This window comes from Parasteatoda tepidariorum, chromosome X1 (assembly GCF_043381705.1).
Source record: "Parasteatoda tepidariorum isolate YZ-2023 chromosome X1, CAS_Ptep_4.0, whole genome shotgun sequence".
Classification (NCBI taxonomy): domain Eukaryota; kingdom Metazoa; phylum Arthropoda; class Arachnida; order Araneae; family Theridiidae; genus Parasteatoda; species Parasteatoda tepidariorum.
Window position 1 is genome coordinate 56,788,541 of NC_092214.1, and position 23,795 is coordinate 56,812,335.

General features: G+C 29.9%; 1 protein-coding gene across 6 annotated transcripts in view; it reads left to right on the plus strand.

Moving 5' to 3' along the window:
• The window catches only part of LOC107448943 (uncharacterized), a 121,389-nt gene that overhangs the window by 92,443 nt on the left and 5,151 nt on the right, over positions 1-23,795 (plus strand). For 4 of the 6 annotated variants that reach the window (XM_071187895.1, XM_071187896.1, XM_016064314.3 and 1 more), the window contains 3 exons: positions 9,272-9,357; positions 13,046-13,105; positions 17,502-17,562. In XM_071187895.1, the coding sequence (XP_071043996.1) occupies positions 9,272-9,357; positions 13,046-13,105; positions 17,502-17,562 (207 nt within the window). Of the gene's footprint in view, positions 1-5,105; positions 5,561-9,271; positions 9,358-12,129; positions 12,226-13,045; positions 13,106-17,501; positions 17,563-23,795 lie in introns of those variants that run through there. The other 2 variants (XM_016064317.3, XM_016064318.3) reach the window with 2 other exon arrangements.

Consider the following 23,795-nt stretch of genomic DNA (forward strand, 5'->3'; position numbering starts at 1 on the left):
AGGAAGCATTAAATGATTTTCCATAGTGCGTAGAGTTACAAAGGCATGTGCGACTGGGACCTAAGTACACCAATATCTGTAGTATTTAATGTGAGAGCGAACGTTTTCGCATGTCTCTTGCTGAATAACATGTTCCAATAACCATCTGGAGATTTGTCCACACCCCCTCCTGTGTGGAGTGGAGATGTGAACTGTTGTAACCACCAGCTATCTTTAAATAAAGCTTTTTATAACGTATCATGGCTTTCAACTGCATTTCTTAATATAAATACACCAATCATAACAGAGATGTAGCCCTGTTATAAGACGCCAGGATTATTCCTTAGCGGAGGAAACGTACGCTTTTCTACCTCTGGAACTAAGCGTAACGGAGGCTGACTGTTTCGTGGAAATTTTCCCCATTCCATCACCCCCGGGGGAGAAAAATTGCTGCAGTGAAAAAAGCATCGAAGGAAAGGAAGGATGAGGTTGTTTTTTCAAGTACCTATACCTTATCGCTAGTTGGAATGTTGAAGTTGGATAGAGCTTCTTGTCACAGCCATGAAAACGTTTGATGTCTAAGATTAGTGCCTCAAAGTTGGAAGAAACATCATCCATGGTAGTGATTCGACACCGAGTGAGACTACAATTCTTACTGCTCAAGTTGTGAAAACAAAAGTGAATGTGCGCGAATCTTAATCATGAATATTCATGAATTGCTACGATTTAAGTGCGCGAAAGAAAAATAAAAAAAATTATATATATTTTTTTTTTCTCTTCAACGAAATTGATGAAGGTCGACGTTGGCGAGTATGTTGTAAATATTTTATTGAAATTAGATTTGAGCCTTGCTCTAAACTTTTTATTATGAATAATTGAATAGAATATTATTAAGAGATAGATTGCATTTCTTGTGCTTATATTGCTTTTCTTTTTTTAAAAAAATTATGATATAATATTCTTATTTATCGTGTATTTAAAATGTTCTTAAAGGAAATAAATATGATTCAAACGTCAATTAAATTAGCGACGGCAAACAAAATTAAGTTATTATTTAAACTTTTGTTTCCAAATGATTTTTCTAGATTAAACCGTAACAAAATTCTAAATTTCTCAGAATTTTCTTTTGAACCTAACGATGAAGAATTTTCAAACAAACTGAAAGAAATGTGTAATACTTTCAATTTTTCGGACTTAGTCAAAATTTCAGACATTCTAAGTATTTCCAGTGAGGGAAATAAAGATGAAATTGCCAAACACATCTTAACTTGTTTGTGCGATTTCAATTTTTTTAAAAATTCTTTAGTAATTGAAAATCCCTCTGGAGATGAGGAGGAAACTAATCAGTTTCAATGTAAACAAACTCAAACTGATTTTGAATCACATTTACCAATTAAAACTTCTGTAAGTCAATTTACACAAGTTAGTTTAAATACTAAAATATATGCTGATAAAGATATTATTAATAAATTTTAAAAAATAATAATAATTAATAATAATTTTAATTAACAAATTAATTTTTACAATAAATTTTAAAGATAGGTTTCTGGATTTGATGAAAAAAGTTTTTATTTATTTATTTATTTATTCATTTACTTATTTATTTATTTAATATGATCGGTTTTTGGACGGAATCTTCACGTACTAGGACTCAATCTTAATGGTTTAAAAATGTGACCTTAACTATGCTTGTTAATTGGTGCATGCGATATTTTTTAACTGCGAAATCAGGCACAAAAACGTTCTTTTTCTAAATAAACATACTTCTTTTTCGATGGATTTGGATTCCTTACCATCATAATATGGGCGTAGCCGTAATCTGGGAACTATGGTCCCAATAATTTCCGGAGAGCGGTCTGAAGTTTGGGCATCTTAATGTTAGTTTTCCTTTTACGTATTTAGCCATATCTCGAGAAATTTTTAATGAAAGAGATTTTTTTTTTTTTTTTTTAAGTGAGAGAGAGTTTTTTTAAAGCGAATCGAACACTTTTTGTATACAATTATAAAATTTGTTTTTCCAAAGATAATTCTACGAGTAACAAGTTTGTTTTCTTATTAATAATCAAAAAAGTTTTGAATTGTATGGTATACGAATTTTTATATCATATTTAAGATAGTCATTGTCAAGACATTCAAACAGATTTGGTGGCAGCCGCTGCTTCGGTTGCAAACTGTAAAATTTATTCTGTTTTGCCTATTCAAAGTTTCCTAGCAATACTATTTTCTTAGATATCGTACCCTATAACTCCTATGTAGAGAGTCTTAAGACTTTAATGAAGAGGGCATTTACGAGAGAATTAATATAGGTGTTAATAGATATGAAGTAGTATATCGTAGGCTTTCGATGCTTAATTTTAATCTTGTTCGAATCGATTATTTTGAGAGATTTTATAACCATCGTTGAACAGGCGACCCAATTTCAGGTTTATGACTACTAATTAAGCGTAGTTTAACCCCGTCCCGCCCTTGTAGGGGGCATCCGAGGAGATACTGACTACTCAAAGTGCGCGCTTTACAACAACTAATGTTCAACTCTCTTGCCTTGTAATTTTGAACCCAATCCAGAAGATAAGGAAACTTCTGGATCAAGTATTGGGAGGAATTTGCCATCGTGGAGTACTTTTTGGTGGAACTAAACCGCATTTGCGTTACACGGAGAGGAGAGCCACGAAAACCTCCCACGATTAGCCTGACGGCAAGGGGACATTATTTAATTAAATTTAATCAAATTATAGATTTTGTCTCTTAAAATTGCATAGTTGAAAATCAAGTAAATATTTCCACACCTTACAATTTAAAAAGTTTCGATCTAAATGTACTTGATAGAATTTCTCGTTTCGAAATCAAATTAAACATTTGATTTAAAAATCAATTTAGGTTTTCCGTTTATCCAGCACTTCTTCGTTTTAATTCATTGTTCTACACTGTTTTGCTTCGGATTTCGATTATATTAATTTTTATTTCTGTAGCCTTGTAATCTTGAAAGCAGCGCAGAAGACAAGGGAACAATGTTAAAAAAAAAAACAATGTTAGCGTATAGTGTGGAAGAAAAAAACGGACTACCTCGAATAAGTTTTGATCTAATGATCGGATCTTCACGCTCTAGGACTCAATCTTAATGGTTCGAAGGGATGACCTCTGATATGCTAGTTAATTAGTGCGGACGCCATTTTAAGTTACGAAATCAAAGATAAAAACGTACTTTCTCTAAATAAACATGCCTTTTTTTTCTACTGATACTGATTTCTGATCCCGAAAATATAGGGGGTAACCTCATTCAGGAAATATTGTCCCCATAGTGTGGACAGGAGAGCGCATTTACCTATATCGGAAGAACTTCTCTTATCGAATTGAAAAAATTTTACACATAATTATAAAAATCGTTTATCTGATGAAGTTAATTCCATGCAAAAAATAACTTTTAGTAAATATTAATTATTTTTTATAATTTTATTTAATAATTGTCGGAACTATTTTGTGTTGTGAGGTATGAAATTTTTTACATAATTTTGAGGAATGTAATTTTTCATGGCGAATTACAAAATTTGAACGAAATCGGTTAAATAGCTCCTGAGAAATCGAATTTTAAAAATACGACTTTTTATAAATTGCGATTGCGTTATTATCGCCCATATTGCCTATCAATCGAAAACAAGCTTGTTCTTCATTCCATGTAAATGAAAAAAAATTATCCGCTCCCCTTTTAAAATTGGAACCAACAAAATCATTTATTTTTATGGGTAATTTAGTGCATTTTATTAACTGTTATTGTTTTTTGAAAAAATTGATAAATATTTTAATTTTTAATCTAAAAACAGTTATTGCTTAAAATAAACTTGATCCTATGTAAAAACCTCAATATTTTCGTCTGAAAAGAAATATATTCGAATATGCTGATAGGCAGATTAATCCTAAACTTGCGTTTTTAAATTTTTGAACAAATGCTTACTATTACTTGGTCCCGCAGTGGACAGATCGTTAAAACACGGTTCCCAGCAGATCACCGAAGTCAAGCATCACTGGCTGCGGCCAGTCTGCGGGTGGTGACCACTTGGATCAGTTTGCGTAGGGACTGAGGGTGTGTGGTATGGATCCTCGTTACACTGTTCTACCGTAAAGTGCTCGACTCTGCATGCAGGTCGTCAGGCTACCGAAGCGGGGTGACATCCCCTCTGCAGAGGATCAAAATTGCGATGGCATGTCTTCGGATCATCTTCGGGGATGTTTCCCAGACAGTCGCCAATAGCCCATAGTGCAGCTCTAGTGCGACGTAAATGAACTACAACTAATACTGCTTGCAACATTTTTTTATTTTAATTTCCAAGCATTCCTAATGTTCTATGTTTCAAAAGTGATATTAATTTATTTCAAAACGAATCGGCGCTTAGAAACATATTCATTTGAGATTTTCGACTTTATCAGTGTAAACTCCGCTACCCAATTGATCCGATGCGAGATGCAAATGGTATCCCAATTTAGAGATAAGTAAATTGTAAAAGTTCGATTCTAGTGCTCACTAGTTTTGTTACAACCGCCTAGAGAAAAACGCACAATTCCTAAATCAAAATCAATCCGTTTTTTCAAACAAATGTCACCCGTCCCCACATACAGCTCTTTTTTCCCCCCTTTTTTTTCTTAACTGCTAAATTTCACATTCTTTTAGTAAACAAAAGGACAGAAACTGTTTATGGCATTCATTTGAAAATTCATTTTTCCCCTTCTAAATTCTTCTCAAATCGTATCGATATGAAAGTTAGTTAACTTTAAATAAAGTAATTCTTCTAAATTAATTTACAAGTATGTAGTGCTTTAGCTATTTAAAATGAATAAATAAATTTCGTCATTTGGGTTGAAACGAAACCAAAACTAAGTTTAGTTTCATTTTCTATTTCTTAATGGAAACTCATATTATTTCTGTCTTGAACAACACTTAAAATATAAAAAAAGCATTAAAGGCTTCCGTTAAATATAATTAAATAACAGAAATCACTACTATTTTGAGAAAAATGATATATTAACTTTTATTATGTTTTCACAGATATTGGCCACATGATAAATGTTTCTTATTTTGCTCACTAGATGGTGCCATCAGACTTAAATAATTTTGACAAACTTGGTGTTATAGAATTGATGATTTAATATTTTTATATTCGCTTGCAGATACATCTTATGTTGTTATTCTTCTTCTTTATTTATTTTCTATCAATAAGACTGATGCTTGTATAATTGCCTAATTGTTTGCATATATTAGATTCATTTTTTGCCTTGATAGTTTTCTTTAGTTCTATTTTTGAATCAAGGATTAATTTAAACATGACTCTATCACCTTCGTCCAAAATCGGCCTATATTTAGCTCTCATTTCACATATTAACGCTTTCGAAATTAGGTTTCATGGTTGGTCTTCATTAAACATTTGGCATAATACAGGTTTATGGAGAAAGAATGTGAAGAGACCGCGATGAAAACAATTTTTACATTTTTCTCAGTTTTGAATTAATTAATGATGGCTTGCACACTTCTGAGCTTGATACAACTAATGGTACAGTGGCGGGACTCCAGACAGTTTGAAATATCTAACAAGTAAGACATATCTAATTATTCGCAGCGTTTCATTTTTTTTTTTTCCTTTAAATAAATTGGCCATCCTGATTAGTTCAAATCCGTGTACGATTATGTCGTTCAATATTACTTTTATTTATATTACATGCGTGTAAATTCCCTTCTAAAAATATTGTTTGTTAATGCTTACTAATTTATTTTGCACCTCTGCGAAACTCATAATAATGCATGAAAGCTAAAATCTAAGAAATATTCATCTCTAAATCTGTTTCAACGTTAAAAAATATTTCTGCAAACTTAATTGTGCTGAAAAGTATTTCTGTCATTAATTTTTTTAATGTTCAGGGATTTCTTCAGATATTTGCTAGTAATCAATACTGATAAAAAGAAAAGTCCATTTTTTAATCCTTTGCCCATTCTTATGATTAGCTGACAACTAGTGTAAATAATGGTTTATGTAATCATTGAAGAATTAATTTACAATTCAAAAAGAATTTGTGAAATATATCTCATACTTTTTGTTATATTGAAGCAAATTTGGTTCTATTTAGAAGAATGGTTAGCAATTCATTCAGAAGATTTCTGTATTTGCACCTGCGCTAAAAAAGTCGACAAATTTTGGTGACAGCCAAGTGAACTGTGCATGTGCGAAAGAAAAAAAATTATTGAAGGAGTTTTCAACTAAGAGTTTTTTTCAACTAAAAATCCCTATGTTCTCTTGGCGAAGGTAGTCGTTGTAAGCAAGTACCTGTTCAAAATTAGCCCACCTCAAATATATAGTACACCTCAAATATAAAATGTTTCAAATTTACCCTAGTTTGAAATCAAATGAAGGAAAAGTAGTAAATTTCTTTCAAACCCTAGTGATTAACTCTTATAAATTGCTTACAAAAATTTTTTGTACTTGTAAATTTTTTTTGCCTGAATATTTTTCATGAAATATTTTTGAATTGTATAAAAGAATTCCAGCTTAATGCATGTGAAATGATTTCTGGGACATTAGGTCTTCTAAATATTTTAGTTTTAATAAAAATGTCAACTCAAACATAAAAATCTTTGTTAGTTTGAAATGAAATTACTAAAAATAAAGCTGAAACAATATTTTTATACGCTAAATGAAAGAGAAAAAAAAAATTAGCTATTTTTTAAAGAGCTGCATCACTCTATTAGCTACCTACCTAATTGTATTGTATACTTAGTGATTGATTTGTCATTTTGATCAGTCAGTAGCTTTTAAGGATTTTAGCTCTTATTACATAAAAAGTATGGTCTAAGTTTAAAAGTACAATTTTTAAAGTGAAAATGTATGCTAACGTATCAAAATAAAAATTACATAAGTCAGTTCTCATTTTTACCTCTTGTTGTATTTCAGTTATGAGCAATTAAAAATTTCACAGTAATTTTGACTTTGTCCTTAACAGTCTGGAATAATATTAAGTTTACTTCCCACCAAGCATAACTGTAATAATAATTAATTTTAAAAATGAGAAATATGTAATTATTTTTTAATTTAATTATTTCTACATATGATAATCATAAGAATGATAAAAATAATATCAATGATTTCCCGCCATATTACGCAAGGTTGAACCGAGTAATTGAAAGTACCCTGCCGCTTATATGACGATATTAGTACATTAAGTGTCCATTTACAAGATGTTTACAAGTGAAAGAAAGGCCTGTAGTTAGGTAAAAAAATCTCATAAAATTGCTAAAATAGCCCACATTGGAGGAAAAAAAAGCCTCTGCACAGATCACTTTAGTAGTCTTAGAGAACAAAAAAAAACTGTGTAACGGGTGTTGGAAAGACATCATAATCTTCAGGCTAAAAAAATGCTCAGGGAGGAAATAAGAAAGTTGTTGCAACGCTCGGACTACTAAGAAATCACATTTCTCGTTTAAGGTAACCTGTGCAAAAGTCTGCTCAGGTTACGTTAAACCAAACCTGGAAAAATCTTGCAGAAAGCCGGGAAAATAACCAATATCAAAATTCACTGTATCAATAAATAACTGATCAGGTTCAAAGTAAATAAGTTTTACTCTCATCTATTTTTATTATTTCATGTAAAAATTTTGTTGCAATATTGTTATATTTTCTTAGGTTTATTCAATAAGAATATATATTAGTTCATAATTTTTGAAAATTGTTTACTTAATTATTTTTTATTTCAACTTTTTCTTAAATTTTATCTATTAAATAGTAATTTTATCTTATTAGATTTAATCTAAATTCTTAAATAACCCAATTCACAGTTTAATAATACTATTTTTTTAAAAGTTAAGCTTTAATTTTGTCTGGTTTTCATGCAAAACTTTTCTTTTTGTATGATTTATATATTTGTGTATTATGAAATGTATTTGTTAAACTTTTACCCAGTGAATTTTATTTTTTACAATGTGTAGTATGTGACATAACTTCTATCAAAAAGTAAGTTCCAATGGATGGTGTTTTCTACACTAGGGAACGCTGCAAGCTCGGTACCGCCTAAATTTCCGGGTTACTGTTTCCATTGTATTTTAAAGCCATTTAGCATCATTGTGTTTTGAGATTCTTGCAAACAATGTATTTGATTACTTATTACTTGTGCTTACAATGCTAACAATGCTGGTGTTTACAATGCTAAAAGTGTTAACACTAACGTAAGATGGTGCACAGCTTGCAACAAGAACAAACAGTTATAAACTTATGGAAAGAGGCCATATCAAGACTGCCAAAAAAGCGAGTTATTCAAAATCTAGCAAGCATGTCACCTTTTTAAACAATATATCTCTAAAAAACTAAAACAAATTTTCACTTCAAACTCATCAGAATTTGAAAGCACCATCCATACTTATTGAATAAAAAAGTATATTCCAAATGAAATATTGCAGTGTATAGTAACAATGTATTCTGGAAGTGCATACTATTATAATATATCATGTAAAATATATGCAGGGAATTTGTTTTCCCAGTGTGAGTTACGGCCCTGTTTAAACTACGCATAATTTTTCATTGATCTGTTATGCTATTAAAGTTATAAATTAAAAGATGTATAAAATAAAACTTAAAAGTTACAGTCTCTATTGCTTTATTTTTTTGTGTTACACTATTGTTTGTATATAATGTATATATGGCCCCACATATAAAATTTGCCTTAGGTCCCACTTTCTGTTAAGCTAGAAAAATTTAAGTAAAGAACAGATGAACTTTGTGCTATTGTATCAAGTTAAACAACTTGAAAAAAGTGCAAGTAAGGTTACATAAACATACTATATTGTACATACATGGTTAGTGAAAAACATGTATGTTGAATAAGAAAATCAAAATTGTTAAACAAAATGTATGCCTAAAGCCGAAGAGATGCACTAGAAGATGTGGCCAGTGTAATTTCATGTAAGTAAATTTAATGTCTGGTTGGTTGATTCTAATGCCACACGGGCAAGCCTGCTTGGTGAAACCGAGCAAATTTAAGGCAGAGTGTGCGTTTCTTGTTTTTCAGTGGCGCCATCTATGGCCAAGAATTCGACTTCTGCCACTCCATACGTCGCACCATTTTTTTACTGTTAACTCAAATTACACAATTTGGGTTGTACCTTTTTTTATGAAGCAAACCCTTATATTAATAATTTGAGAGGCAGTAATTTTCTATAGATCTGTGATTTATTTTTCTTTACTTATTTTGGTAATCCCTATTAGATGTGTGTATAAGTACTGCAATGATAATTAATTAAGCTTTTTATTTTTCTCAATAGGGATCTAAGAGATTATGATCCAGATGATCTTGTAGAGAGTGGCTTTTCTCAATCATGGGCTCAGTCTGTACCGGACAGTGGAGCAGGTAGATTAATTTCTTCTCTGGATTTAAAATTTCTTTTTTGAGAACAGGGATGAATTTAGACATGGTCTCTGTGGTTGCAGTTCAGGACCACTGCTATTCAAAAGGCCCCTTCTAAAATCAGTTTTTTTTTAAATTATTTTTTGTTCTGAACTATCCCAAATTCATGGTACAAACTTTAAGGGTAGATACAGGACTTTGTATCAATAATTTATTGTATTGAAATGCATGGGCGAAAGTGATGCGCTGAGGCGCAAACACAAAAAATAAGAGACAAAAAGAAAGACAAAATGTTCATTGAAGGTGTTGTTGACAAGTGTAATGTTTACAATAATTGTTCAAAATTGCTTCCACCAGTAAGTGGAGCGATTGGCATACATGTTCAGAGATGCTAGGTGTTTCACGCACTTGTGCAGCAGCTCTGGATATTCGTGTAATGAGATCCTCACCTGAGTCAAGTGAAGTCACCTAAACAATATTCTTCAAATGTCCCCACAAAAAAGAAATCAAGGCTCGATAAATCAGGAGATCGCGTGGCCTACTATGCCCAATCCATCGCTCCCCAAACGTGCCGTTCAGGTAAGTACGCATATCAGTGCTGAAGTGGGTTGGCGCTCCATCATGCTGAAACCACATGTTACGAATGGCGATCGGAACATCCTGCAGTGATTCTGGTAACACCTGTACCAAAAAAAATAAGATAACGTTTGCTATTAAGTCACGTTGGTAGTAAGTATGGCCCAATCAAAAATTCGTTGACAATACCTGCCCACTCTGAATTGTTGTTGATATGCATGTAGTCGCGTTACATGTTGATTCTCGCTTGCCCACACACTGTAATTATGCTCATTAAAGACACCCTCATGTGTAAATGTCTCCTCATCTGTAAATAGCACATGAGCTATGAAGTCCGACTGCTGCGCCCATTGCTGTACCACCCACTGACAGAAGTTTAGGCAGAGAGGATGGTCTGCCTGATTCAAAGCTTGTACTCGCTGAAAATGAAAGGGGTGTAAGCGATTTTCATTTAACACTCTACAAACGGTCTGATGACTCACACCTACCTTATGTGCAACAGCTCTTGTACATAGCTCGAGTCTATTAGCCACAACGTTCACGATGCTTTCTTTCAGGCTTGGACTGCATACAGCTCTTCGTCGACCAGCTTCATGTCTGGTGACATGGAACGAACCTGTTTCACGAAGTTGATGTTGAAAAATTCTGTAATCCGGCATTCGTCAATCAGGGAATTGGGCGTGATGCATTCGTGGTGCAGCTCTACCGTTACCATTTGCATGGCCATACATATAATGGATGTCTGCTTTTTTGGCATATGTGGAGTCTCCCATCGTAGACATCAGCACAATTTCAAATTGCTACTGAGACGCGTCATGTGCAACGGTGGCTAGACATCTACTGCCATCTGCTATCAACGCGACCAACCAATAACTTCATTTATCTTTTATTTTATTTCCCCTATTTGTGCCTCACCATTCCAAAGGAAAATAATACGTGGTGCATTTAAAATATTATGGGACAATATTAAGGTTCCATATCGCGCCTTGCGTTAGTATTGAAAAATGACTTATAACGTCCCGTTTCAAAGCATTTTAGAAGACAAATTTCCTCAAAATAAAGCGGCCTCACTTGCGCGCACACATTTCTATATAATAAATTATTGTTACAATGTCCTGTATCTACCCTTAAAGTTTGTATCATAAATTTGGCACCACCCTGTATATATATATAATGTCAGCACAAATAGTGCTAAACTTAAATCTTGTTGAATTTGGGGACACTATTTGTAATATAAAAATATTGAATTTAAATTTGCGAATTAGTAGCTTAATATTATATTTTCAGATGTATTTAAATACATTTTTATTCTTACTGGTGTTGAAAAAAAAATTTTTTTTCAAATGGCAGGCACTGAACTTTATTCTTCGCCTAAGAAGATGCTGGAATTGATACTCATTTTGCGTTACCCAGTGGGCGTCTGTGAACCAAAGTCACGGAGGCGAGCAACATTACCCATGTCACACTGCCACAAACCCGTTCATAGGGTGGGCCACGTTCACACAACAGAGAGAAACATCCATGCCCAGAGCGGGATTCGAACCCGCAGCCATTGGCTTTGCAGTCAGGCGCGCTAACCGCTCGGCCATCTGGTCGGCTGGTGTTGAAAAATTGAACAACTCAACATTTTTTGAAAATATTCTGCCAGAAAAAAGATACAATTGCTTAGGCAAATAATGAAAAAGTAAACAAGAATTAAATAAAAAAATAGGAATTTAAAATAGACTCGCTCTATGAGAAATATGAGACACCTTAATATGAGCTAATTTGTTTGTTTTTTCTTGACTAAATTTATTAATAACGTACTTACATTAGATAAAACTAATTATTTAATTAATACTTTTAACTTTGTATTCTTATATGATGGCCCTTTCTTGCACTTTTTTACCATCATTTTGTGTGTAATACATAAAGGGGCGCCCTTTCAAAAAATTATTATGCCTGAGAATCCCTAATGACTTTTTCTTCTTTTTTTGTTTCTTAATTCTTTGAAAGAGGCATAGTTTCTCACACTATTTAATTTTGTTATCTACTTGATGTAATCTCTGAGGATTATGGTGATTAGTCATAGTGTAGTTAATTTTGATTCCTGTGCCATTTTACATTTGTCCTAATCCAGATCATGCATTGAGTAAAAGTGGTTAGGTTTATATTTATTTTTCACTCTGTCTCCTTCATTCAGTTTTATTTTGTTTTCAGTTTTTGGTGAGAATTGTCCCTGTCCAAAATCTGGCTAGAGATACGTGTAACTCTGATCCTAGAAGAAAGCATAAGATTTTCAGAGTTCTGTTATGAGTAGGGACAATTAATATTTTGTTAATTTACTTATTCAATACAATGTTGTACTATATTTTATTTATTATTCTGTGAAATTTGTATCAAGGTGATTCACATGATTAATTATTATATTTATTTTTTTTTTACTAGTAAGAACTTTAATAATTTTGAAATTCAATAATGAGTTGTTTTTTCAATTCAGCTGTAAACTTATTTTCATTTCCTGATAAAACTAATACTATTGTGGAAGACTTATGACTAAGGAGAACACTTTTATCTGAATTTTATAAGGATATTAATCCTTCAAAGTTTCAAAAATATGTATTTTTTTTAATTGAATTGATTAAAAATTTTCTAATCTTTAACGGATCTGTAATTAAATCATCATATGTAAAACACATTAAATATACTTGCCAATATATTTATATTGAGTATTATTTAATTTATTTAAATTTCTATGGGATATTATTATTTAATTAGTTTCTACTTAATTTTACAGTTAAGTTATCATGATTTAATATTAATGTTGCATAAATTTAACAAACTAGTTCAGAGCTTATGCCTATCTGAAAGAAGACTATCCCAAAACATAAATGGGAAGTATTATCTACTTCTCGGGCAAAAATTCAATTTGTAACAAGCAAGACACAATATTGACCATTATTTAGTAGATCATTTAAACAAACCTGCTTATGTGTTTTAATAAATTATAACACTTGATTGCATATAAACATTCTTTATTGGCTTTTATCTTGTTAATAAAAATCTAATTTAGCATCTTACTCAATTTTGTATTTAATGTATTAAACTTAGTAATGAATATATTTTGTGCTTATAGATGATTATGGTGGAGACATAGAATTGCAAGAACGGCCAAAAGCTAGAGCTTCTGTTAAAGGTAATTCAATCTAATTTTTTGCTTATTTTCATAAATGTTACAAAAGTATTTTTGAATATGTTGTACAAATAAAAAAATATGTTTACCATTTATATTTCAATGAAATCTTACATTAGTTTAAAACCAAGCAATTGTATAGATATATTCAGGGTAATTCAGTTCACCAGTTGCAAATTTGAGTGAGAGGTTGGAATAATCATTAAGTTTTAGAATTACTTTGCGACCCATTGCCTGAAATGTCATCGTTTGCCGCTGGAGGTGCTTCCCTTTAACGGAGTAGTTGTACATGCACATTTAAACTGGCAGTTTAATGTTTTCTAAGAACTATTGTCCAGTATACTATCCCCATGAATAGCTGTTTATTGTTTTGGCAACTAACCTGCAGAACTCATCAATTAGGTTTTTAATTCAAATTATAATAAAATAGTTATTTCTTGACTTATACCTATTTGAATGCAATTTTTGACAATAAATATTTGGTAGGACAAACAATAAGATAATTTAGATAAATGAGAGAACTGGTTCAAAAGCTGTAGGTTGACATTTCTGACTGTGTGTTATAATTCTTATGGTTTGCTTTACTTCCCCTCTAATTTTAAAACTACTATAATGACTCATCCTGTATAAACATAATTTTGTATTCTCAGGGCTTCTTTTTATCTTAGGGTTTAATGTGTATACCCTGTATTTTTTTTCTGTTTGCTTTTTATTTGATTCCATTTAATAATATCAGCTTATTTTTATCCTGAATACTACCTGTTCATTAAAATGTAAGAAATGACAGTATTCATGATAATTTTAAGCCATTTTTTTTAAAAATATAAACTGTTTTTTAAAAATATGCATTCATTTTTTATAGATGTCACAAGAGACCTCAGAGATAATTTTTTCTATTTTCTTGAGTAAAATCTTACTCTAAAGTATATTTAAGAATCTAAAAAAAAATTATTTAAAGAAATAGAATGAATATTTTGATATTTCCTATCTTGTCATGCAAATTATCATAAAGTCTTATCTGTCTAAATCTAGGAATACATAGATTAAATAATACTTATCATTTACTAATAATAATTAAAGTATGTAAATTTTTAAAATTTTTCTCTGTGGTCATATTAAAGAAATTCATTTAAAGTAATTGATTATTTAAAAATAATTTTAATATTTCTCTAAAAATCAAATAAAGGTTGTTAAATTTAACTGATTTACGAAACTTTTTATATGAGAGTAAGACTTCGAGTTCAGCGAGATTTTTCCTATTACAATTCAAATACAAATAAATGTTTTAAACATTTCTTTTACTTGGAATTTCAGATAGTTACTCTGTTTAGAAACTAATTAAATCCTACTACTTTAAGAAACAATGTTCATTTTATCCATTGTTTAAGTAATAATGTTCAAGCAATGAAAAAAAGATACAGTATCAAAATCTAGCAAATCACAACTGAGGAATCAGGGCTGAAAGCACTAAAACCAGTTTGACTGACTGAGGTAAAAAGGAGTTTAATTATTAAAAATTATATTTATTTTTAATTTAAATTGATTAAATTTTGACGTGTTTATAATTATCACAGTTCACATATTTTCTGTTTCCTCTGGCAATCAAACTGGTTTTGAGGTTTTAATATTTTTTATCCTGCCTTTCTGAGTAGATTCATTAGATTTTGACAGCATTTTTTTCCCTCTCACATATTAATTGCTTCGACTAATGCACTAAGAGAGGTCATCTGATATGTGTGGTTTTAATAACATTTATAAATTTCAAGAAGAATATGAAACTATGCATATGTTATGAAACACCTTAGATATATATATTTTCATATTCTTAGTTTATTAAATTAAATAAAATTTTCGAAATAATTTTTTGTTCTTGCTTACTTTCTACTCATTTTTTCCTTACCGTAGAAAAACAAGCTATTCTAGCCACTGGAGTATTTTAAACAATAAATTTTTAGAAAGGAAAAGTTGCAATGCTTCATGTATGTAATATAAGTGTTTGTTTTTTTAAATAATAATAATACGACTATTTGTTCATTTAAATTTTTTTAATCATATTACACAATTTATAATTTAAGGAATTATAAATAAAATATAAACATATAATACTCAAATTGATATCCATGATTGGCACTCTGGCTAACAGAAAAGTACTAGAAAGTCTGTGTGTTTCAGCTTCAATAGACCTTTGCTCCATCTTTGTATTTGGTAGACCTTTAACTAAAATGGATTTTTAACATTTGCGTCATACCCTTTAATGCAAATCGGTCTGACCTACGGCAATCATTTTATTTTAGCCTGCAAATTAGTACAAAATATTTTTTTAAAAACGAAAATGGTAGTTTTAAGATGCTTTATAGCATATTTCTATATTTCAAAATATTTACAACATTGTCTCAATTTCATGAAGTGTCACTCTCTCTATTCTGAAGTTAAATTTTTTATTTCTGAAATATCTTAAAAAAAACCGGAGAAAAAAAAGCTAAAAATTGAATAATATATATATAAAAGTCACCTCCACACACAGAGTAAAAGCAAGAAAGAAAATCGCAAATTATAAAAATTTAGATAGAAGGAATGAATTAACAATGAATACATCTTTTATTATAAATTAATTAAACAATCAGTTTTAAACACTCCCTATGTTAGTTTTTCAAAAAATCAATGAATACTCTGTTTGCAGTACCATTTTGATTAATCTCCTTCGGTGGTTTAATAAAAATTTAGCTTTACTTATTTAAAGGGCAAATGACAAGGGTTAATATACGTGTCAGACCCCACCCTTAAAGTAGTCAATAACTAGTTTATTTATTTAATGAGGCAAAAAAGGCTGTTCTTAACAAAAGATTAAACTATTCAGTTCTAGCTGTCAAATAAACTGGTTTTTTATTATTTTAATCCATTGCTGTAAATGATCTTGATAATGATTTTTTTTAGCATCCTTAATGTGTAGCTTTTTATGACTTTAATTCCAACAAGAATTTTTAAAAAATTTAAAACTCCCACTGAATGGTGCTTTTGAAGGACTATCTCCAACTTTTTAAAGAAAGATATGAGTAGTTACCTCTTCATACCAAGTTTATTAAGTCTATTACAAATACCAATTTTAGATTTATTTGCTACATAGTATATTTGTTTCCGTTGGATATTTTTGTTCAATGTTAAATATGACAAGTTTTTTATCATTTAGCTCACTAAAGCAATAGAAGAAATGGATAATAAAACAGCTTCATGAAATAATTTAGTTTTTAAAATAAAATTTTGATGGGTTTTTATTGTTTTTGATAATTAAAAAAACTTGTTTTTATCAACAACAAAAAATCATATTTGTATATCACAGCAAATTAATTTTTTCTTCTGGTTGTTTTTTCTCGAAACTTAAAATATTTATAGATTCCTATCTGTAAGGTAACCTTTTTTTCTTAAAACATCTTTTATCAACATCTCAAATCCTAAAATTAAAATGTTTTCAGCTCTGATAATTTTATATCCATTATCTTCAAAATTAGCTGAAAAACTATTATTAAAGCTATTCTATAGGCATTTTAAAAACCATCTTGAAGAATATTTTTAAAATCGTACAAACCTGCATAATGTATATTTTCTTGTTCTAGAATAATTGGGGCCCTGCAAATGAGGGAAGATTGATAATTTGCTACTGTCTGCATAATCACTGAACATTCACATAATTTTTATTTTTTAAGAACTAATGGCAAATTTAAATCTTGATGGTGACTGTGTATTCAAAAATATTCTTGGAATGGGGGATCTATTTATAAAACTTGAGTATACTGCATACTAAGAATGTCTTGAAGTTCTAACCTGGAATTAATCAAATTCTAGAATTCAAAGGTGGTCTTATAGAGATTTCCGAAACTTACAAGAATAACAAGTGCTCTCTATGCTGTCTAGTTCAGTAAGCTGTAATGGCTAAATTTTTATGAAATAAAGGCAAAATTCAAAGTAATGTTAAGGTTCTGGATTAACCTCATCTTAACAGGTTGGGCTGGGCGTGGCATCAATGAGTGCCTCAGCTCATGAATTCAATAAGACGGCATGACTGTATTATGTGCCACATTATAACGTTAAACATCTAGACACATAAAGTCCACCAATTGTGTGAAATATTTATATATGCTGCTAAAAAAATTACTCTACACCCGTGCTTAATCTGTTAATAATCGATTTGATACTGAATATGCATATTAATTAACTTAAAATTTTTATTGTCATAACTGAAGCATTGTAAATTAAACAAGGAAGAAAAGGAAAAGCACATTTTTTTACATTTTAGTGTTTTTCTAGGTTGCAACCTGTCTGCATAATTTATCGGGCCCTAAGTTGATTAGTTTTATAAAAACTTTTATAAACAGAAATACTTTATATATAACCTTTGTTCCAGGTAAAGTAAAAACTGCTCCTAAACAAAGTGAAGGCCAGTCTGATTCATCTTCCCCTGAAAGGTAAGCAAATTGTTTTTTTATTACAATAATATTAAAGTTAACTATGAGGTGTGGCTATTAAATTAGGAGACTAATGCTTCTACGAGAAACTAGGCGTTCATCAAATGCAAAAGACTAACGAATGAAGCTTTCTGTTTCAAAAGTGTGTTTCCCGTGTCTGTAAACAATTTAATCTCAGCTTGGCCATTGTTTGTATAAGAGTTGCTGTTTTGTTTTGCCAGAAAAATTATGTGTGTAATAACAGTGCAATTAATCATTATGGAATTTTTCACGAAACTTGGAAAAGCGCAATTAAAAATTATTTTATATTACAAAAAGGTGTTTGGCAATAAATGTTTATCACATTCGTAACTTTTTAAGTGTTTCCAAGAGACATTGAAAAGGATTTATGCCCAAAGCACCCTTCCGTGTTAAAAAAATAAATAAATAAAAAATCTGACTATTCGTACAATTGCTTGAACCATAAACTGACAAAGAATGTTATACTTAATTTTTTTAATGTGCATAAACGGTGTGTAAAAATGGTGTCTTAAAGGTCTTATCTTAAAAAGAACAAAGCTTCAATAGAAATATCACAGTCATAAACGAGCTAATTGAGGAAGACTTCGAGGAACTCTACCATGAGCTTCCTGGAAACTAGTTCCATCTGGGATTGATGTCATATTTTAGTGGAAATTTCTTTTTGGCACCACCTCCCCATGGAAACTGTTACTAGCTAAATGTGAAGCTGGGTTTTTGCTAGATCTAAATGGCTTTCAAAATGATATTTGAATGAGAAATATTTTGTTTTATTATTTTATGTAAACAAAAAAATCCTTTTAGATGTAACTGAGAAACTACAGTCTAAGAAATATAAATTACTCTTCCATTTTGAGATAATTGTTAATATATCTATAACATGAGAAATAATCCCTGATCAGTACCTCTTTCTGAAGTCCCAAACATTTTTATACTTTGCTATTAATAGATTTTTAACTCATTTCATAATTAATACAGTACAGAACCCGTTATCCGGAAATCAGAAAACCAAAAAACCGGAACAAGATTCGATTAGTTTTCCCGCCATTTTTAAAAATAAAAAAAAATTTCCTCATAAGATTTTAGGATTTTTTTTTTCTATTTTGAAAGATGTTTACCTTACCATCATTTTGGAAATAATCATTAGTGTATTACTTCATCGTTTTTTCTTCGTTTTCAGATTATTTCCAAAATTTTTTTTTAGTTGGGTTTAACAATAAAAAAAACGGCTTTTTGTAGCGATTCAGAAAACCGGAAAAATCAGTTATACGGAATATCGATGCCCCGATCGTTCCGGATAATCGGTTCCCTACTGTAGTGTTTTTTGTACTACTATTCTTTGACAGATGGCATCACAATCAATGGCATTTATTACAAGCAATACATTACATAAAAAGTATTTAAAACTTTCAAAGGAAAATTATGGTGGCAAGAGTAATTATAATTTTATATTGCCTTTATTTCATTAAAATATGCTGTGAAAACAGACTTACTGTAAAAAAGTATTGTATAAAAATGATTTATAAGTAAAATATTACAAATTCGGAGAAATTATTTTTAACAAATTTATAAAATAATGCAATATTATGTGAACGTTTTTGTTTATGTGAAAGTTTTGTATAACTATTTAAACATTTCTTAAGTAATTAGGTAAGAATATAAACAAAAACTAACGAACTTTTTTGGAATTCAATTTAAAGTTATGATTTAATTGAAAATTAAATATTCTTGCTGTATTACTTATTTTTTTAGAAGCTGTACTCATGTATAAAATTGCCTTTACCTTATGTATTGTAATGTATGCAATATTTTAAAAGTCACATTTTTTGTTAGAAATATCAATAATTTAATAAAGAAAAATGGTTTTGTCATATGAATTAAATTTAAAATGATATCAAAACTTTGTTAAAAAAATAGTTCATTATAAAGTATTTGCAACATTATTTTTAATGTAGTGAAAGTAAATAACATTAAAAACAATAGATAGCTCAAAATGTATCAAAAATACAAGTTTATTTTGTAATCTTATAAACACATTCAGTTTCATTTTATTAAAGCGAATGTTGTCACATTAAAGAAAGTAAATAATAATTAAATTGTGTGATTGGTTGATTTGTAGTCAGACTCTTAGAACAGGAAAACCTTGTCAAAGTGGAATTTCTTTTTCCTAGCAGTCAGGTATAGTGTTGAATGTTAGGGGGGAACCAAACTTTCCCAGCTGGTAATCTTCATTCCATTCACATTAGCTCATGGTAAAGGCTGAGCATTATTTCAAACAATTGAAAGTCGTCTGGAAGGGTGTATATTAAAGGTGAGAATAACTTAAAAGGTATGAATTCAAAATATAATATTTTACACCTATTGTCTTGTTATTTAATAGCCACTCCTCGTATTGACAAGGATGAACTTATTATTAAAAATGTACCAATTAACTATGTAATTTCTTGTCATTGTGAAAGATAAGTCAAGCATAGACAAACCACTATTTAAATGATAGATTTTGGAATAAATAAAAAATATTGTGTGTCTAGCATTAAAAATTATTCCTTAATTATGAATTTTATTCGAAATAATAAAATCTGTTGCCATTGAGTTACCAGTTAACAAATCCAAGCAATTCGTAAGCAAAGCAAATCCAAGCAAAATTGAAAGCAAGCAATTTCATTATTATCTGTATGACATCTTGATTTTGCAAACTAGTAATCATGCAAAGTCTGTGGAATATAAAAGTAACATAAAGCCTCCATTAAAAATTTATGGGCTTTGTTTTATTGGGTAAAAGTTGACTACGAAACTATTTGCTCTGCTCGAAAAAAAATTTCGGAGTTACCCTACAGTTTTTTCTCAAATACTAATATAGCATATTTATCCAACACCCTTGCAAATATGGAGTTATAATGCTGATTTGTATTCACATAGAAAAAAGGGCTTAACTACTGACCGATGTTGTTCCATATGCCAATCATATTTTTTCTGCAGTACTGCTGCCCAATTTAAGCTTTAACAATAGAATAAACCACTGACATTTCTTCGATGCTGACATATCTTCATTGAATTATACTTTTTCAGTTTTAAAAAGAATGAGAATTGACCTGACGAAACATATCACGCCAGAATTTTGTAGTTGTCACTTTCTTTTTTGTTTGTGACCAATATTATTTTTGACTAACATAAAAAAAAAATTTGTTTCCACCTAATTATGACAAAATACATGGTTATAGACTGAAGCAACATAACCTGAATCAGATATTAGGTATAAACTGTTTCATAGAATGGGCTGTTTGCAGTATTTTGAAAAGATGAAAACTAAGTTTCTATGCCTGGAGTAAGAATAAATCCTAGTTTTATTCATTCACTGTTTAAAATATTGCACAAAGCAGTCATGTTGTATTGGTGCTTTTAGCTTGCTTAGACTTTCTTTTTTGCTATATTTGTTTGTAAGGACTAAATTTGTTCTAAGTGAAAAGTGGCACCTATGTAGCATTAAAAGTTTATAGAGAACAGTTGGAAGAATACTACACAGATTGTGTATAACTAATTAACCACTTTGCACAAACAAGTTAATATACAGTCATTCTGAAATTGAATATATCCAAAATAGAACAGTGCACTAAAGGTACAGTTTTTATTTGCAGAAGCTGGACCAAATGAAGATATTTATTGTTAAATGATGGCTGTTTCTAGTAGGCACAGTCTAAAGTGAACAGTTGTGAGGAAGTTTTCCAGTAAGAGTTACGGGGGTTGGACAAAATAATGGGAACACTTATCTACTAATTTGCTCTCGAATATGTTATCTGCTGAGAAGACCGGTTCTATGGCTTGACACTTCCCTCTCCTCCTCTTCTCAGTTGTATAGGAATATACTGTGATATTTCCCCCCTTTATGTTTATTTGTCACAAATATTTTTTAAAATTTTCTCAATGCTTTCTTTTGGAACAATGTTTAATGTAGTTTTCAATTCCATATAGTTTCCTAACTTAAAAGTTTTTATTCTATTTGAAAATCAAGATAGAAACTAACGTACTTCCTTCTCCTATGACTCTAAACACACACATGATGAAAACATGCAAAGTGTTGCCATAGGTAGAGAGTTTGCTCTACACCACTTGCTTCCCATTTCGATCGCAAATACATTTTTTTATATTTAAGAAATAATTAGAGAATCATTTTATAACTTCAGAACTGTTTAATATCATGTGATTTCTCATACTTATAAATGAAGTTTGAAAGCTTTTAGATATTTGAGAGACCGACAATAAGTGACAAATGGCAAATAATGTTTTTTAACACCCTATGCTAAAAAATATGGGAATAAGTTTGTAACAGCTATTTTGGTTATTATATGCGATAATTTCAAAAAAATTTCGTAAACCTAGCTTTGATATTTATGGAAAATTTTATAAACTAATTTTTTTTGCCGTACATTTTTTTGCTATAACTTTTTTGGAGCTTTAAAAATTTAAAAATATTTGCATAAAACTGTGCAATAGATGAGTAATTAAAGTAGTTCTTTTATACTGTGCATGCCCAGGAAAGATTTGAAAATTTTTTCTTATAATTTTGTAGAGAATCTTATTTGGCAACTAGTAAAAAAAAGTCTGATTTGAATATCTTAAAAATTTAAGAAGTTTCAAGCAATTTTCTAAATAGTTTTCATACTTTTTAAAAGACAGCTCAAAATGATGAGTGGTTTTCCACAAATTTTATTTTGTATTATTAAGCAAGATTTATTCAAAATGACACTAGCGTTGTTGGGGATCATCTCCTATAAAAGCATCTTTTGCCTGTTTTCTTATACAATCCTATTTTGATTTAATAAACGTTTATTATAAGGAATTATCATTTGTTATTTAATTTTGTCTTATACAAAATAATATTTGTAGAAAACCCCTTATTCTAAGTTTATTAAAAGTACAAAAAGTACTTTGAAAATTGCTTTAACAGGGTGCATAGCGTTTTTAAAAAGCGCTTATTTTTGATTTAGGTATTTTAAAAGCCCTTAAGGGTGCTTTTTTTATTCAGGGTTTGTAAATACTTAATTTTCTATCTTTGAAAAAAAAAATTCTTGCCATATCGTTGTTGTTCTAAATGACAAAAAATGCACGATTTTCACAATTTTCTCTTTTATATTTATAAAAAACTAATTGTTTTATCATGATTATTTAAAGTTTTTGAAAATGTTTTTGAATTTAATATTTTATGTTTATAAATCATATTTTATGCTTATAGATAGAAAAAAAATATTTTTATTACTGCACAAGTCCTAATTATAATTTTTTTTGGGGGGGGGGAAGTGATTAAAAAACATTTTTTGAGTGTTTAAAAAGTACTTAAAAGGTGCTTATTTTTTGTGGAAAAATCTGGCTACGCACCCTGTTTTTAAATTTTTAAGATATTCAAATTGGACTTTTTTATTAGTTGTCAAACAGGATTCTCTACAAAATTATGGAGAGAAAAAAAATTTAAATTCTTTTGACACATGCATAGTATAAAAGTAAAGAACTACTTTAATTACTCATATCTTGCGTAATTTTAAATTGCTCCAAAAATTTTATTTAATTTTATAAAATATTTTGAAAGTTATAGCAAAAAAATGTAAGTAAAAAAAAATAGTTTTTTTAAAAGTCCATATATATCAAAACTAGGTTTATAAATTTAGCGCAGTTATCGCATATAATAATTACCAAAATAATTGTTACAAGTTACAAATTTTTTCTTACATTTTTTGGCAATGGGTGTTCAAAAACACTATTTTCATTTGTAATTTATTGTTGGTCACTCAAACCTCTCTAAAAGCTTCAAACTTCATTGAGAAGTATGAAAAATGTATCAATATAAGAAGTGTTTCCATTATTTTGTCCACCCTCTGTAGTTATATTATCATAGATATACCGACAACAGGATAAGTAAATAATCTAATCTCCAATAAATCTATCGCTGTTGTTAATAAAATGATTAGAAGTAATTAAAAAACTATAACTCTTGTCATCTAGGCAACACTTTGATTAAGGAATAGCCCATTGTGCAGCTCTAGTGTGGGGTAAATAAAGTATCCACCTACCTCTGAGTAAAGGAACAGTGAAATCTCTTTTTGCCACTAAAAACTGTACTATATGTTTTTTTGTTTTTTTCTGGACCATTCAGTTATAGCAGGCCTTTATATTCACTTTATTATTTATCAACATTCTAAACCTCTTTTTGTAAAAATTTCCTT